This window comes from Capra hircus, unplaced genomic scaffold, assembly GCF_001704415.2.
Source record: "Capra hircus breed San Clemente unplaced genomic scaffold, ASM170441v1, whole genome shotgun sequence".
Lineage (NCBI taxonomy): Eukaryota > Metazoa > Chordata > Mammalia > Artiodactyla > Bovidae > Capra > Capra hircus.
The window spans coordinates 1-16,749 of NW_017198270.1; the positions used below are offsets into that span (position 1 = coordinate 1).

Here is a 16,749-nt window from a genome sequence, read left to right on the forward strand (position 1 = left end):
CCGCGTCCCTCGAGTCCAGCGGCGTTTGTCCGGGGCCAGCCAGAAAGGGACAACTGACTGCCAGGCAGGACGGCAGAGTCGGAAGTCCAGTTGGCTTGCTATCCCAATCTAGGGTAGGCTCGGGTCTTTCCTCAGGGGGGGAGGACCTTTGTTCCAGAAATGAACGCTGCGTGACGAATCTCCACCTAGGCCCCGGTGCACTGCTGGTGAGAGGTTTCTTTGGCACTAGTTGGCTCGCCTTTCTCCCCGTGGCCTTCGTGTCGGTGCTGGTGGTGCCGGTGTGGTGCTCACGGCATTGTGGATCGCGTCTCCTGTTTGGCACTTGGCGCTTCTCCAGCACGCTCCTTGCACCGGAAATGGAGCCCCAGGGAACTTTGCGGACGAGCGTCCTGTCGGGGACCCACGGATCCCCAACTCAATCCTGCTGGAAACTCTGCCTAGTAGCACGAGGCCTCCCGAGGGCAGCCACCCATAAAGACTGCTTGCCCATCTTCTCCGCAGACGCTGCTCGACGTTTGGGGCATTCTCGAGAGCCTGGCCGGCCGGAAGAACACTGTGCGTGGACCTGCATCCGCTCTTCCCTGCACCTCCCCCCGAAGGGCTCCGGAGAGCGTCTCCTTGCTCGGCTGGCTGTGAGCGTTCTGTGAGGCGTCTCCAGGCCGCGTCACTCACCAGAGGCCAGCGGTGCGGCCAGGGACTGGAGACGGGGGAAGAAAGGCAAAGCCACACCCAAAGTCCCATCCAGAGAGGACTCTCCCACCCTCGCAGAAGTGGCAGGCCCTGGCACCGTGCTCAGACCCGCTCACGCACCCCATTCGCTCCGCCGACTTCCCAGCAGAGCCAGCCCTCGAGAGCTGAGCCGCTCGGGCACAAACCCGTTCCCAGGGAACACTGAGACCCCGGGCACGCTCCAGGTACCGCCTGTTCCCCGGAGGCCGCATCGTCCTCACCGCCAGAGAGGAACTCGCTCCTCCTCGGCACTCTGCTGCGTCGCCCAGGGCGGGCCGCACGCAGAGTGTGCCTGGGCGTCTGCACGCATGTGCATCAGAGCCGGCCTACCGCCACAGCCCCAGAGATGGCCGCGGCTTCTTGTTCCTCCCCTTGGTCGCTCTGGCCCTCCCGCTGGCACAAGGGCCGTGGCGACGTCCGTCGGCCCCGGAGGCGGGGTGTCCGTGCTGGGCCGGTCGAGCCGGTGGTGCTCCTGTGCGGGCCGGCGGGCGGTTTCTCCCTCCTCCGGGTCTGGACCGGTGAATCACGACTGCGCCGGCAGGCAGGGCAGCCTGGATCTTGCGCAGCTCCAAGGCCGGCTTCGCTCGGTTGTGTTCTTGCAGGCGTCTCCACTGCTCTAAGCTCATCCCTTCGGCCTCTGTGTCCCCCGGGGACTCCTGCGACCCAGGAGCTCTGCCGCTGGCGTCTCCTGCAGGCTGCCCGGGGTCTGCGGGTCAGCCCCGAGGGGGGCCGCTGCCCCTCCCCCAGCGCCCCCTTCCCACGCACCCTCCCGGGCGTAGAACAGGACGTAGGCGCTCTGGCTCAGGGCAGCAGTCTCGTCACAGGCGGTCACCTTGGCATCGTCCATCTTATACCATTGGCCGTTGCCGGCTCGGACGTAACAAAAGTAGTGTCCTCGCTCACAGCTCCACCCGGAGTGCACCAGCACGGCATAGAGCACGTAGCCCAGTGGCCCTGCCTTCCCCTCAGACGTGTAGGGCTGCACGTCCAGGCGCTGGGGATAGCGCACCTCCTGAGCCCTTTTGGCCCCGCTCAGCTGTGTGAACCGCTTCAGCACCAGCACCAGGACCTGGGACGTGCTGTGCAAAGTCAACCTCTTGGTGGCAGGCACCTTCCGGAGACAAACGCCACAGTCATAGGCATTTTCCGCCTCCAGCTTCTCGGGCTTGACCAGCTCTCTCAGAGCTTGCTCCACACTCTGAGCCGCCGTGATATCCAGGCTGACGTCCAGATGAGGGTCGAACGTGTCCGAGACACCGAGGCAGTGGAGACACTGGATCCGAGACCTCCACGTCCCGCCGAAGATCTGACGGACGACGCTGGTGTCCTCGGAGGCGTGGCCCGACGGCTGGGATGCACTCAGGCACCCTTGCTGCATGCCATTCAGAGTGAACATCAGAAACTCGTGGGCATCTTCCTGCTGGTGTCTGTGGAAGCCCGCCAGCAGGTCCTTGCGGGGCCGGATCACCTCTCCCGCGTGAAGGAGGGCTCGGGTCACGTGAGCTCGCATGGCACAGAGCGTGCAGGAGCTGCCGGCCGGACAGAGGGTGGCGTGCTGCCGGGACACCAGCCAGCTGGCCAGGGGCGGCGTGTGGCTCAGACACTGCAGCGCCGCGTTCACGTAGCAGGTGTTCCCCAGATTCTGAAGCCCAGCGCCCACCCCCCACGGCCCCCTCCAACTCAGGGCGACTTTCTGGCCAGGCGCCAGCCCCGCTGACCCAGGAGCCAAGTCACCCCGCTGGGGGCGCCCGACTGCCGGCGACGGCCCCTCAGGGACAGAGGGTCCCCGAAGGGCATCCGCACCAGCGGCGCTGGCCCGACAACCTCGCCCTCCGGCTAAGACGTTGAAGGGAGCCGGACACGCACCTCCCCCGTGCTCAGAAGCAGCCCCCGGGGCTCTGCAAACAAGGCCCACGAGGGTTTCCATCTCCTACCTGCAGCTGCACGCCGATGCCTCCTTCCCTCACACCGTCGTCTCCAAAAAGGGCCTTGGCCCCGCCCCCTCGGTCCTCTGGAGGCTTTCCCACGGCCCCACCCCCGCACGTGCAAGCTCCTCATTCGCTGAGGTGGCCGAGGGCCTGCCCACTCCCACTCCCGCCATCCAACCACCGACACTTTTCTCGGGGAATTCCCCTTGACGAAGCCCCGCACGCACTTCCGACCTGGCCCCCTGGACCAAAGGGCTCCGGATGCAAATGATTCGGGGCCATTGGGCCTTCCAGCCTTGCCCGCTAGAGAGTCACTGCGGGCCTTCCAAGTTCAGCACACAAATGCGGGCTGCAGAGGAATGCCGTGGGCTCACCATTCACGTCCTAACACACTTGTGCAAACATAGGTCTGCCCCCCTACCCTCTCCCCTTTAGGGGTCTCCCCTCCCCAGACCCCTGCCTGAGGACAACCCCTCCCCAGACAACAAGAAACCCTTGCCTCAACTTTGCTCTCCAGTGAGGTCCGCTCCAATTTCTATGCTTTCTCACTGGACACTCTGCTAGCGTTCAGGGTCCTGGCACCAAAAGATGCCGAGAGAGTGGCACATATGCTTTTCTCCCTTCAGGGCCGTTGGTCAAGCCCCAAAGCGAGCTCATTCCAAAAGGCATAGGCTTGCTGCAACTTTGGATTCCTTGCTTCAGCTCTTTTTATGTCTCCGTTGCCTTTTGCCCTTCCTTTTCCTTCTTCCATTTGTTTTGATAGTGGTTGTTGTTGTTGTTGTTGTCGTTGCTTTCTTTGTTTTGTTTTTTTTTTGGGGGGGTTTCGAGCGGTTTTTTGTGGGGTTTGTTTTTTTTTTTTGCTTTTCCTTTTTTTATTTTTTTTTTAATTTTGTGTTCATTTTGTTATTTTTTTGTTGCTTTTATTCTCTTTCTCTATTTTATATACAATAGTTGACTCATACAGTCGTCTTTCCAATTCCAGGGCTTAAAACGCGCTATAAGTCAAGGTATAAGAAAGGTTTCCCTCCTGGAAGAGGATGACTGTTGCTTTCCTTCTCGGTGTGGGACAGGTGTGTTTGTTTGCTCTCCCGTCCTGGACATTATGCTCGCCTTCCAGGACGATGGGGGTTTCACGGTCCATGGGTTTCCCATACATAGCTGAAGCCTTGATCCGTGGATACTTACTAGGAAAGAACGGCCCTGACCCCGCTTTCTTCCTTAGCCTCTTGCACCCCTCCCACCTCCCGCTTCCCCATCCCATCCCAGGACCCTACCACTTTGTGCTTTATCGTCCAGGTGCTCACACCCTTGCTGTCCTCTTGCCTCCTTCCCATGGCACAGAGAAGCGAGATCAGCCAGTATCTTTCTCGCTTTTGCACGGATTTCCCCCAGCGTAAGGCCACCTTCCCACTCCCTCTGCCACGCCGCTCCAGTCGCCATTCTTCTCCTTTTTCTCCTTCTCCTTCTCCCTCTTCTTCAGAGGGGGTGGGTGGGGCAAGCAGTAAGTCCATTGGAGACGATGGGGCGGAGGAGGATGGGTGGTGATGATGAGGGAGGGCTGTGGGTGGCTCCACGTCCTCGCGCGGGGCACGCTTGTTCGTGTTCTTGGGGGAAGATACTGCTCATCATTCTTTTTCCTCTCCACGTGTGGAGGGCATGGTGCGCTGTAGGTGGGCATGCGGGGGAAACGAGCCATCGGAACGTTCTCTGTTCCTTGCCACGCCGACTGGCGCAGTCAGCAGCCAGAGTTGTCCCTCGAGGTCTGAGATGTTAAACCGCACATTCCCGGTCTGCCCTTTGCTGGAGGGTTTGGGGTTCGCAGCCGTCAGCCAAGAAACAGAAATAAAACACAAGAGGTGATCGATAAAGGTCCTCAGGCCCCCCTCCACCGGGTCACGGGAATCATGAGGCAGTGGAGAAAGCAGCTAGGGGAGGAGAGTTTCCCCACCGCCCCAGGCACTTTGGAGGCCGGCCGCGTCTCCTCGAGTCCAGCGGCGTTTGTCCGGGGCCCAGCTGGAAGGGACAACTGACTGCCAGGCAGGACGGGCAGAGTCGGAAGTCCAGTTGGCTTGCTATCCCAATCTAGGGTAGGCTCGGGTCTTTCCTCAGGCCGGGGAGGACCTTTGCTTCCAGAAATGAACGCTGCGTGACGAATCTCCACCTAGGCCCCGGTGCACTGCTGGTGGAGAGGTTTCTTTGGCACTAGTTGGCTCGCCTTTCTCCCCGTGGCCTTCGTGTCGGTGCTGGTGGTGCCGGTGGTGGTGCTCACGGCATTGTGGATCGCGTCTCCTGTTTGGCACTTGGCGCTGCTCCAGCACGCTCCTTGCACCGGAAATGGAGCCCCAGGGAACTTTGCGGACGAGCGTCCTGTCGGGGACCCACGGATCCCCAACTCAATCCTGCTGGAAACTCTGCCTAGTAGCACGAGGCCTCCCGAGGGCAGCCACCCATAAAGACTGCTTGCCCATCTTCTCCGCAGACGCTGCTCGACGTTTGGGGCATTCTCGAGAGCCTGGCCGGCCGGAAGAACACGGTGCGTGGACCTGCACCCGCTCTTCCCTGCACCTCCCCCCCGAAGGGCTCCGGAGAGCGTCTCCTTGCTCGGCTGGCTGTGAGCGTTCTGTGAGGCGTCTCCAGGCCGCGTCACTCACCAGAGGCCAGCGGTGCGGCCAGGGACTGGAGACGGGGGAAGAAAGGCAAAGCCACACCCAAAGTCCCATCCAGAGAGGACTCTCCCACCCTCGCAGAAGTGGCAGGCCCTGGCACCGTGCTCAGACCCGCTCACGCACCCCATTCGCTCCGCCGACTTCCCAGCAGAGCCAGCCCTCGAGAGCTGAGCCGCTCGGGCACAAACCCGTTCCCAGGGAACACTGAGACCCCGGGCACGCTCCAGGTACCGCCTGTTCCCCGGAGGCCGCATCGTCCTCACCGCCAGAGAGGAACTCGCTCCTCCTCGGCACTCTTGCTGCGTCGCCCAGGGCGGGCCGCACGCAGAGTGTGCCTGGGCGTCTGCACGCATGTGCATCAGAGCCGGCCTACCGCCACAGCCCCAGAGATGGCCGCGGCTTCTTGTTCCTCCCCTTGGTCGCTCTGGCCCTCCCGCTGGCACAAGGGCCGTGGCCGACGTCCGTCGGCCCCGGAGGCGGGGTGTCCGTGCTGGGCCGGTCGAGCCGGTGGTGCTCCTGTGCGGGCGGCGGGCGGTTTCTCCCTCCTCCGGGTCTGGACCGGTGAATCACGACTGCGCCGGCAGGCAGGGCAGCCTGGATCTTGCGCAGCTCCAAGGCCGGCTTCGCTCGGTTGTGTTCTTGCAGGCGTCTCCACTGCTCTAAGCTCATCCCTTCGGCCTCTGTGTCCCCCGGGGACTCCTGCGACCCAGGAGCTCTGCCGCTGGCGTCTCCTGCAGGCTGCCCGGGGTCTGCGGGGTCAGCCCCGAGGGGGGCCGCTGCCCCTCCCCCAGCGCCCCCTTCCCACGCACCCTCCCGGGCGTAGAACAGGACGTAGGCGCTCTGGCTCAGGGCAGCAGTCTCGTCACAGGCGGTCACCTTGGCATCGTCCATCTTATACCATTGGCCGTTGCCGGCTCGGACGTAACAAAAGTAGTGTCCTCGCTCACAGCTCCACCCGGAGTGCACCAGCACGGCATAGAGCACGTAGCCCAGTGGCCCTGCCTTCCCCTCAGACGTGTAGGGCTGCACGTCCAGGCGCTGGGGATAGCGCACCTCCTGAGCCCTTTTGGCCCCGCTCAGCTGTGTGAACCGCTTCAGCACCAGCACCAGGACCTGGGACGTGCTGTGCAAAGTCAACCTCTTGGTGGCAGGCACCTTCCGGAGACAAACGCCACAGTCATAGGCATTTTCCGCCTCCAGCTTCTCGGGCTTGACCAGCTCTCTCAGAGCTTGCTCCACACTCTGAGCCGCCGTGATATCCAGGCTGACGTCCAGATGAGGGTCGAACGTGTCCGAGACACCGAGGCAGTGGAGACACTGGATCCGAGACCTCCACGTCCCGCCGAAGATCTGACGGACGACGCTGGTGTCCTCGGAGGCGTGGCCCGACGGCTGGGATGCACTCAGGCACCCTTGCTGCATGCCATTCAGAGTGAACATCAGAAACTCGTGGGCATCTTCCTGCTGGTGTCTGTGGAAGCCCGCCAGCAGGTCCTTGCGGGGCCGGATCACCTCTCCCGCGTGAAGGAGGGCTCGGGTCACGTGAGCTCGCATGGCACAGAGCGTGCAGGAGCTGCCGGCCGGACAGAGGGTGGCGTGCTGCCGGGACACCAGCCAGCTGGCCAGGGGCGGCGTGTGGCTCAGACACTGCAGCGCCGCGTTCACGTAGCAGGTGTTCCCCAGATTCTGAAGCCCAGCGCCCACCCCCCACGGCCCCCTCCAACTCAGGGCGACTTTCTGGCCAGGCGCCAGCCCCGCTGACCCAGGAGCCAAGTCACCCCGCTGGGGGCGCCCGACTGCCGGCGACGGCCCCTCAGGGACAGAGGGTCCCCGAAGGGCATCCGCACCAGCGGCGCTGGCCCGACAACCTCGCCCTCCGGCTAAGACGTTGAAGGGAGCCGGACACGCACCTCCCCCGTGCTCAGAAGCAGCCCCCGGGGCTCTGCAAACAAGGCCCACGAGGGTTTCCATCTCCTACCTGCAGCTGCACGCCGATGCCTCCTTCCCTCACACCGTCGTCTCCAAAAAGGGCCTTGGCCCCGCCCCCTCGGTCCTCTGGAGGCTTTCCCACGGCCCCACCCCCGCACGTGCAAGCTCCTCATTCGCTGAGGTGGCCGAGGGCCTGCCCACTCCCACTCCCGCCATCCAACCACCGACACTTTTCTCGGGGAATTCCCCTTGACGAAGCCCCGCACGCACTTCCGACCTGGCCCCCTGGACCAAAGGGCTCCGGATGCAAATGATTCGGGGCCATTGGGCCTTCCAGCCTTGCCCGCTAGAGAGTCACTGCGGGCCTTCCAAGTTCAGCACACAAATGCGGGCTGCAGAGGAATGCCGTGGGCTCACCATTCACGTCCTAACACACTTGTGCAAACATAGGTCTGCCCCCCTACCCTCTCCCCTTTAGGGGTCTCCCCTTCCCAGACCCCTGCCTGAGGACAACCCCTCCCCAGACAACAAGAAACCCTTGCCTCAACTTTGCTCTCCAGTGAGGTCCGCTCCAATTTCTATGCTTTCTCACTGGACACTCTGCTAGCGTTCAGGGTCCTGGCACCAAAAGATGCCGAGAGAGTGGCACATATGCTTTTCTCCCTTCAGGGCCGTTGGTCAAGCCCCAAAGCGAGCTCATTCCAAAAGGCATAGGCTTGCTGCAACTTTGGATTCCTTGCTTCAGCTCTTTTTATGTCTCCGTTGCCTTTTGCCCTTCCTTTTCCTTCTTCCATTTGTTTTGATAGTGGTTGTTGTTGTTGTTGTTGTTGTCGTTGCTTTCTTTGTTTTGTTTTTTTTTGGGGGGGGTTTTCGAGCGGTTTTTTGTGGGGTTTGTTTTTTTTTCTTTGCTTTTCCTTTTTTTATTTTTTTTTAATTTTGTGTTCATTTTGTTATTTTTTTGTTGCTTTTATTCTCTTTCTCTATTTTATATACAATAGTTGACTCATACAGTCGTCTTTCCAATTCCAGGGCTTAAAACGCGCTATAAGTCAAGGTATAAGAAAGGTTTCCCTCCTGGAAGAGGATGACTGTTGCTTTCCTTCTCGGTGTGGGACAGGTGTGTTTGTTTGCTCTCCCGTCCTGGACATTATGCTCGCCTTCCAGGACGATGGGGGTTTCACGGTCCATGGGTTTCCCATACATAGCTGAAGCCTTGATCCGTGGATACTTACTAGGAAAGAACGGCCCTGACCCCGCTTTCTTCCTTAGCCTCTTGCACCCCTCCCACCTCCCGCTTCCCCATCCCATCCCAGGACCCTACCACTTTGTGCTTTATCGTCCAGGTGCTCACACCCTTGCTGTCCTCTTGCCTCCTTCCCATGGCACAGAGAAGCGAGATCAGCCAGTATCTTTCTCGCTTTTGCACGGATTTCCCCCAGCGTAAGGCCACCTTCCCACTCCCTCTGCCACGCCGCTCCAGTCGCCATTCTTCTCCTTTTTCTCCTTCTCCTTCTCCCTCTTCTTCAGAGGGGGTGGGTGGGGCAAGCAGTAAGTCCATTGGAGACGATGGGGCGGAGGAGGATGGGTGGTGATGATGAGGGAGGGCTGTGGGTGGCTCCACGTCCTCGCGCGGGGCACGCTTGTTCGTGTTCTTGGGGGAAGATACTGCTCATCATTCTTTTTCCTCTCCACGTGTGGAGGGCATGGTGCGCTGTAGGTGGGCATGCGGGGGAAACGAGCCATCGGAACGTTCTCTGTTCCTTGCCACGCCGACTGGCGCAGTCAGCAGCCAGAGTTGTCCCTCGAGGTCTGAGATGTTAAACCGCACATTCCCGGTCTGCCCTTTGCTGGAGGGTTTGGGGTTCGCAGCCGTCAGCCAAGAAACAGAAATAAAACACAAGAGGTGATCGATAAAGGTCCTCAGGCCCCCCTCCACCGGGTCACGGGAATCATGAGGCAGTGGAGAAAGCAGCTAGGGGAGGAGAGTTTCCCCACCGCCCCAGGCACTTTGGAGGCCGGCCGCGTCTCCTCGAGTCCAGCGGCGTTTGTCCGGGGCCCAGCTGGAAGGGACAACTGACTGCCAGGCAGGACGGGCAGAGTCGGAAGTCCAGTTGGCTTGCTATCCCAATCTAGGGTAGGCTCGGGTCTTTCCTCAGGCCGGGGAGGACCTTTGCTTCCAGAAATGAACGCTGCGTGACGAATCTCCACCTAGGCCCCGGTGCACTGCTGGTGGAGAGGTTTCTTTGGCACTAGTTGGCTCGCCTTTCTCCCCGTGGCCTTCGTGTCGGTGCTGGTGGTGCCGGTGGTGGTGCTCACGGCATTGTGGATCGCGTCTCCTGTTTGGCACTTGGCGCTGCTCCAGCACGCTCCTTGCACCGGAAATGGAGCCCCAGGGAACTTTGCGGACGAGCGTCCTGTCGGGGACCCACGGATCCCCAACTCAATCCTGCTGGAAACTCTGCCTAGTAGCACGAGGCCTCCCGAGGGCAGCCACCCATAAAGACTGCTTGCCCATCTTCTCCGCAGACGCTGCTCGACGTTTGGGGCATTCTCGAGAGCCTGGCCGGCCGGAAGAACACGGTGCGTGGACCTGCACCCGCTCTTCCCTGCACCTCCCCCCCGAAGGGCTCCGGAGAGCGTCTCCTTGCTCGGCTGGCTGTGAGCGTTCTGTGAGGCGTCTCCAGGCCGCGTCACTCACCAGAGGCCAGCGGTGCGGCCAGGGACTGGAGACGGGGGAAGAAAGGCAAAGCCACACCCAAAGTCCCATCCAGAGAGGACTCTCCCACCCTCGCAGAAGTGGCAGGCCCTGGCACCGTGCTCAGACCCGCTCACGCACCCCATTCGCTCCGCCGACTTCCCAGCAGAGCCAGCCCTCGAGAGCTGAGCCGCTCGGGCACAAACCCGTTCCCAGGGAACACTGAGACCCCGGGCACGCTCCAGGTACCGCCTGTTCCCCGGAGGCCGCATCGTCCTCACCGCCAGAGAGGAACTCGCTCCTCCTCGGCACTCTTGCTGCGTCGCCCAGGGCGGGCCGCACGCAGAGTGTGCCTGGGCGTCTGCACGCATGTGCATCAGAGCCGGCCTACCGCCACAGCCCCAGAGATGGCCGCGGCTTCTTGTTCCTCCCCTTGGTCGCTCTGGCCCTCCCGCTGGCACAAGGGCCGTGGCCGACGTCCGTCGGCCCCGGAGGCGGGGTGTCCGTGCTGGGCCGGTCGAGCCGGTGGTGCTCCTGTGCGGGCGGCGGGCGGTTTCTCCCTCCTCCGGGTCTGGACCGGTGAATCACGACTGCGCCGGCAGGCAGGGCAGCCTGGATCTTGCGCAGCTCCAAGGCCGGCTTCGCTCGGTTGTGTTCTTGCAGGCGTCTCCACTGCTCTAAGCTCATCCCTTCGGCCTCTGTGTCCCCCGGGGACTCCTGCGACCCAGGAGCTCTGCCGCTGGCGTCTCCTGCAGGCTGCCCGGGGTCTGCGGGGTCAGCCCCGAGGGGGGCCGCTGCCCCTCCCCCAGCGCCCCCTTCCCACGCACCCTCCCGGGCGTAGAACAGGACGTAGGCGCTCTGGCTCAGGGCAGCAGTCTCGTCACAGGCGGTCACCTTGGCATCGTCCATCTTATACCATTGGCCGTTGCCGGCTCGGACGTAACAAAAGTAGTGTCCTCGCTCACAGCTCCACCCGGAGTGCACCAGCACGGCATAGAGCACGTAGCCCAGTGGCCCTGCCTTCCCCTCAGACGTGTAGGGCTGCACGTCCAGGCGCTGGGGATAGCGCACCTCCTGAGCCCTTTTGGCCCCGCTCAGCTGTGTGAACCGCTTCAGCACCAGCACCAGGACCTGGGACGTGCTGTGCAAAGTCAACCTCTTGGTGGCAGGCACCTTCCGGAGACAAACGCCACAGTCATAGGCATTTTCCGCCTCCAGCTTCTCGGGCTTGACCAGCTCTCTCAGAGCTTGCTCCACACTCTGAGCCGCCGTGATATCCAGGCTGACGTCCAGATGAGGGTCGAACGTGTCCGAGACACCGAGGCAGTGGAGACACTGGATCCGAGACCTCCACGTCCCGCCGAAGATCTGACGGACGACGCTGGTGTCCTCGGAGGCGTGGCCCGACGGCTGGGATGCACTCAGGCACCCTTGCTGCATGCCATTCAGAGTGAACATCAGAAACTCGTGGGCATCTTCCTGCTGGTGTCTGTGGAAGCCCGCCAGCAGGTCCTTGCGGGGCCGGATCACCTCTCCCGCGTGAAGGAGGGCTCGGGTCACGTGAGCTCGCATGGCACAGAGCGTGCAGGAGCTGCCGGCCGGACAGAGGGTGGCGTGCTGCCGGGACACCAGCCAGCTGGCCAGGGGCGGCGTGTGGCTCAGACACTGCAGCGCCGCGTTCACGTAGCAGGTGTTCCCCAGATTCTGAAGCCCAGCGCCCACCCCCCACGGCCCCCTCCAACTCAGGGCGACTTTCTGGCCAGGCGCCAGCCCCGCTGACCCAGGAGCCAAGTCACCCCGCTGGGGGCGCCCGACTGCCGGCGACGGCCCCTCAGGGACAGAGGGTCCCCGAAGGGCATCCGCACCAGCGGCGCTGGCCCGACAACCTCGCCCTCCGGCTAAGACGTTGAAGGGAGCCGGACACGCACCTCCCCCGTGCTCAGAAGCAGCCCCCGGGGCTCTGCAAACAAGGCCCACGAGGGTTTCCATCTCCTACCTGCAGCTGCACGCCGATGCCTCCTTCCCTCACACCGTCGTCTCCAAAAAGGGCCTTGGCCCCGCCCCCTCGGTCCTCTGGAGGCTTTCCCACGGCCCCACCCCCGCACGTGCAAGCTCCTCATTCGCTGAGGTGGCCGAGGGCCTGCCCACTCCCACTCCCGCCATCCAACCACCGACACTTTTCTCGGGGAATTCCCCTTGACGAAGCCCCGCACGCACTTCCGACCTGGCCCCCTGGACCAAAGGGCTCCGGATGCAAATGATTCGGGGCCATTGGGCCTTCCAGCCTTGCCCGCTAGAGAGTCACTGCGGGCCTTCCAAGTTCAGCACACAAATGCGGGCTGCAGAGGAATGCCGTGGGCTCACCATTCACGTCCTAACACACTTGTGCAAACATAGGTCTGCCCCCCTACCCTCTCCCCTTTAGGGGTCTCCCCTCCCCAGACCCCTGCCTGAGGACAACCCCTCCCCAGACAACAAGAAACCCTTGCCTCAACTTTGCTCTCCAGTGAGGTCCGCTCCAATTTCTATGCTTTCTCACTGGACACTCTGCTAGCGTTCAGGGTCCTGGCACCAAAAGATGCCGAGAGAGTGGCACATATGCTTTTCTCCCTTCAGGGCCGTTGGTCAAGCCCCAAAGCGAGCTCATTCCAAAAGGCATAGGCTTGCTGCAACTTTGGATTCCTTGCTTCAGCTCTTTTTATGTCTCCGTTGCCTTTTGCCCTTCCTTTTCCTTCTTCCATTTGTTTTGATAGTGGTTGTTGTTGTTGTTGTCGTTGCTTTCTTTGTTTTGTTTTTTTTTTTGGGGGGGGTTTCGAGCGGTTTTTTGTGGGGTTTGTTTTTTTTTTTTGCTTTTCCTTTTTTTATTTTTTTTTAATTTTGTGTTCATTTTGTTATTTTTTTGTTGCTTTTATTCTCTTTCTCTATTTTATATACAATAGTTGACTCATACAGTCGTCTTTCCAATTCCAGGGCTTAAAACGCGCTATAAGTCAAGGTATAAGAAAGGTTTCCCTCCTGGAAGAGGATGACTGTTGCTTTCCTTCTCGGTGTGGGACAGGTGTGTTTGTTTGCTCTCCCGTCCTGGACATTATGCTCGCCTTCCAGGACGATGGGGGTTTCACGGTCCATGGGTTTCCCATACATAGCTGAAGCCTTGATCCGTGGATACTTACTAGGAAAGAACGGCCCTGACCCCGCTTTCTTCCTTAGCCTCTTGCACCCCTCCCACCTCCCGCTTCCCCATCCCATCCCAGGACCCTACCACTTTGTGCTTTATCGTCCAGGTGCTCACACCCTTGCTGTCCTCTTGCCTCCTTCCCATGGCACAGAGAAGCGAGATCAGCCAGTATCTTTCTCGCTTTTGCACGGATTTCCCCCAGCGTAAGGCCACCTTCCCACTCCCTCTGCCACGCCGCTCCAGTCGCCATTCTTCTCCTTTTTCTCCTTCTCCTTCTCCCTCTTCTTCAGAGGGGGTGGGTGGGGCAAGCAGTAAGTCCATTGGAGACGATGGGGCGGAGGAGGATGGGTGGTGATGATGAGGGAGGGCTGTGGGTGGCTCCACGTCCTCGCGCGGGGCACGCTTGTTCGTGTTCTTGGGGGAAGATACTGCTCATCATTCTTTTTCCTCTCCACGTGTGGAGGGCATGGTGCGCTGTAGGTGGGCATGCGGGGGAAACGAGCCATCGGAACGTTCTCTGTTCCTTGCCACGCCGACTGGCGCAGTCAGCAGCCAGAGTTGTCCCTCGAGGTCTGAGATGTTAAACCGCACATTCCCGGTCTGCCCTTTGCTGGAGGGTTTGGGGTTCGCAGCCGTCAGCCAAGAAACAGAAATAAAACACAAGAGGTGATCGATAAAGGTCCTCAGGCCCCCCTCCACCGGGTCACGGGAATCATGAGGCAGTGGAGAAAGCAGCTAGGGGAGGAGAGTTTCCCCACCGCCCCAGGCACTTTGGAGGCCGGCCGCGTCTCCTCGAGTCCAGCGGCGTTTGTCCGGGGCCCAGCTGGAAGGGACAACTGACTGCCAGGCAGGACGGGCAGAGTCGGAAGTCCAGTTGGCTTGCTATCCCAATCTAGGGTAGGCTCGGGTCTTTCCTCAGGCCGGGGAGGACCTTTGCTTCCAGAAATGAACGCTGCGTGACGAATCTCCACCTAGGCCCCGGTGCACTGCTGGTGGAGAGGTTTCTTTGGCACTAGTTGGCTCGCCTTTCTCCCCGTGGCCTTCGTGTCGGTGCTGGTGGTGCCGGTGGTGGTGCTCACGGCATTGTGGATCGCGTCTCCTGTTTGGCACTTGGCGCTGCTCCAGCACGCTCCTTGCACCGGAAATGGAGCCCCAGGGAACTTTGCGGACGAGCGTCCTGTCGGGGACCCACGGATCCCCAACTCAATCCTGCTGGAAACTCTGCCTAGTAGCACGAGGCCTCCCGAGGGCAGCCACCCATAAAGACTGCTTGCCCATCTTCTCCGCAGACGCTGCTCGACGTTTGGGGCATTCTCGAGAGCCTGGCCGGCCGGAAGAACACGGTGCGTGGACCTGCACCCGCTCTTCCCTGCACCTCCCCCCCGAAGGGCTCCGGAGAGCGTCTCCTTGCTCGGCTGGCTGTGAGCGTTCTGTGAGGCGTCTCCAGGCCGCGTCACTCACCAGAGGCCAGCGGTGCGGCCAGGGACTGGAGACGGGGGAAGAAAGGCAAAGCCACACCCAAAGTCCCATCCAGAGAGGACTCTCCCACCCTCGCAGAAGTGGCAGGCCCTGGCACCGTGCTCAGACCCGCTCACGCACCCCATTCGCTCCGCCGACTTCCCAGCAGAGCCAGCCCTCGAGAGCTGAGCCGCTCGGGCACAAACCCGTTCCCAGGGAACACTGAGACCCCGGGCACGCTCCAGGTACCGCCTGTTCCCCGGAGGCCGCATCGTCCTCACCGCCAGAGAGGAACTCGCTCCTCCTCGGCACTCTTGCTGCGTCGCCCAGGGCGGGCCGCACGCAGAGTGTGCCTGGGCGTCTGCACGCATGTGCATCAGAGCCGGCCTACCGCCACAGCCCCAGAGATGGCCGCGGCTTCTTGTTCCTCCCCTTGGTCGCTCTGGCCCTCCCGCTGGCACAAGGGCCGTGGCCGACGTCCGTCGGCCCCGGAGGCGGGGTGTCCGTGCTGGGCCGGTCGAGCCGGTGGTGCTCCTGTGCGGGCGGCGGGCGGTTTCTCCCTCCTCCGGGTCTGGACCGGTGAATCACGACTGCGCCGGCAGGCAGGGCAGCCTGGATCTTGCGCAGCTCCAAGGCCGGCTTCGCTCGGTTGTGTTCTTGCAGGCGTCTCCACTGCTCTAAGCTCATCCCTTCGGCCTCTGTGTCCCCCGGGGACTCCTGCGACCCAGGAGCTCTGCCGCTGGCGTCTCCTGCAGGCTGCCCGGGGTCTGCGGGGTCAGCCCCGAGGGGGGCCGCTGCCCCTCCCCCAGCGCCCCCTTCCCACGCACCCTCCCGGGCGTAGAACAGGAAGTAGGCGCTCTGGCTCAGGGCAGCAGTCTCGTCACAGGCGGTCACCTTGGCATCGTCCATCTTATACCATTGGCCGTTGCCGGCTCGGACGTAACAAAAGTAGTGTCCTCGCTCACAGCTCCACCCGGAGTGCACCAGCACGGCATAGAGCACGTAGCCCAGTGGCCCTGCCTTCCCCTCAGACGTGTAGGGCTGCACGTCCAGGCGCTGGGGATAGCGCACCTCCTGAGCCCTTTTGGCCCCGCTCAGCTGTGTGAACCGCTTCAGCACCAGCACCAGGACCTGGGACGTGCTGTGCAAAGTCAACCTCTTGGTGGCAGGCACCTTCCGGAGACAAACGCCACAGTCATAGGCATTTTCCGCCTCCAGCTTCTCGGGCTTGACCAGCTCTCTCAGAGCTTGCTCCACACTCTGAGCCGCCGTGATATCCAGGCTGACGTCCAGATGAGGGTCGAACGTGTCCGAGACACCGAGGCAGTGGAGACACTGGATCCGAGACCTCCACGTCCCGCCGAAGATCTGACGGACGACGCTGGTGTCCTCGGAGGCGTGGCCCGACGGCTGGGATGCACTCAGGCACCCTTGCTGCATGCCATTCAGAGTGAACATCAGAAACTCGTGGGCATCTTCCTGCTGGTGTCTGTGGGAAGCCCGCCAGCAGGTCCTTGCGGGGCCGGATCACCTCTCCCGCGTGAAGGAGGGCTCGGGTCACGTGAGCTCGCATGGCACAGAGCGTGCAGGAGCTGCCGGCCGGACAGAGGGTGGCGTGCTGCCGGGACACCAGCCAGCTGGCCAGGGGCGGCGTGTGGCTCAGACACTGCAGCGCCGCGTTCACGTAGCAGGTGTTCCCCAGATTCTGAAGCCCAGCGCCCACCCCCCACGGCCCCCTCCAACTCAGGGCGACTTTCTGGCCAGGCGCCAGCCCCGCTGACCCAGGAGCCAAGTCACCCCGCTGGGGGCGCCCGACTGCCGGCGACGGCCCCTCAGGGACAGAGGGTCCCCGAAGGGCATCCGCACCAGCGGCGGCTGGCCCGACAACCTCGCCCTCCGGCTAAGACGTTGAAGGGAGCCGGACACGCACCTCCCCCGTGCTCAGAAGCAGCCCCCGGGGCTCTGCAAACAAGGCCCACGAGGGTTTCCATCTCCTACCTGCAGCTGCACGCCGATGCCTCCTTCCCTCACACCGTCGTCTCCAAAAAGGGCCTTGGCCCCGCCCCTCGGTCCTCTGGAGGGCTTTCCCACGGCCCCACCCCCGCACGTGCAAGCTCCTCATTCGCTGAGGCGGCCGAGGGCCTGCCCACTCCCACTCCCACCATC

The 16,749-nt window shown here is 62.1% G+C and overlaps 4 protein-coding genes across 4 annotated transcripts; all 4 read right to left on the minus strand.

Annotated features, from left to right (window-relative positions):
• Nucleotides 1-1,351: 1,351 nt before the first annotated feature.
• On the minus strand, nt 1,352-2,784 carry LOC108635014 (ubiquitin carboxyl-terminal hydrolase 17-like protein 6). Its single transcript, XM_018045321.1, has one exon. The coding sequence runs from the start codon at nt 2,654-2,656 to the stop codon at nt 1,352-1,354; it is 1,305 nt and encodes a 434-aa protein (XP_017900810.1). The 5' UTR covers nt 2,657-2,784.
• A 2,908-nt stretch (nt 2,785-5,692) lies between these two features.
• Nucleotides 5,693-7,422, minus strand: LOC108635015 (ubiquitin carboxyl-terminal hydrolase 17-like protein 6). The gene has a single exon (XM_018045322.1). The coding sequence runs from the start codon at nt 7,292-7,294 to the stop codon at nt 5,693-5,695; it is 1,602 nt and encodes a 533-aa protein (XP_017900811.1). The 5' UTR covers nt 7,295-7,422.
• Nucleotides 7,423-10,334: 2,912 nt separating this feature from the next.
• Nucleotides 10,335-12,064, minus strand: LOC108635016 (ubiquitin carboxyl-terminal hydrolase 17-like protein 6). The gene has a single exon (XM_018045323.1). It carries the CDS (start codon nt 11,934-11,936, stop codon nt 10,335-10,337), a length of 1,602 nt encoding a protein of 533 aa, XP_017900812.1. The 5' UTR covers nt 11,937-12,064.
• Nucleotides 12,065-14,970: 2,906 nt separating this feature from the next.
• Nucleotides 14,971-16,483, minus strand: LOC108635017 (ubiquitin carboxyl-terminal hydrolase 17-like protein 6; the record flags this gene model as incomplete). The annotated part of the gene is given in 2 exon segments (XM_018045324.1): nt 14,971-16,077; nt 16,079-16,483. Coding segments are annotated over 2 exon segments (1,512 nt in total), but the record flags the coding sequence as incomplete, so codon positions are not given.
• Between the last annotated feature and the right edge of the window lie 266 nt (nt 16,484-16,749).

Bases quoted from the DNA above. Each gene is read 5' to 3' on its own strand.
- LOC108635014 (XM_018045321.1), bottom strand. From the start codon at position 2,656: ATGGAAACCCTCGTGGGCCTTGTTTGCAGAGCCCCGGGGGCTGCTTCT.
- LOC108635015 (XM_018045322.1), bottom strand. From the start codon at position 7,294: ATGGAAACCCTCGTGGGCCTTGTTTGCAGAGCCCCGGGGGCTGCTTCT.
- LOC108635016 (XM_018045323.1), bottom strand. From the start codon at position 11,936: ATGGAAACCCTCGTGGGCCTTGTTTGCAGAGCCCCGGGGGCTGCTTCT.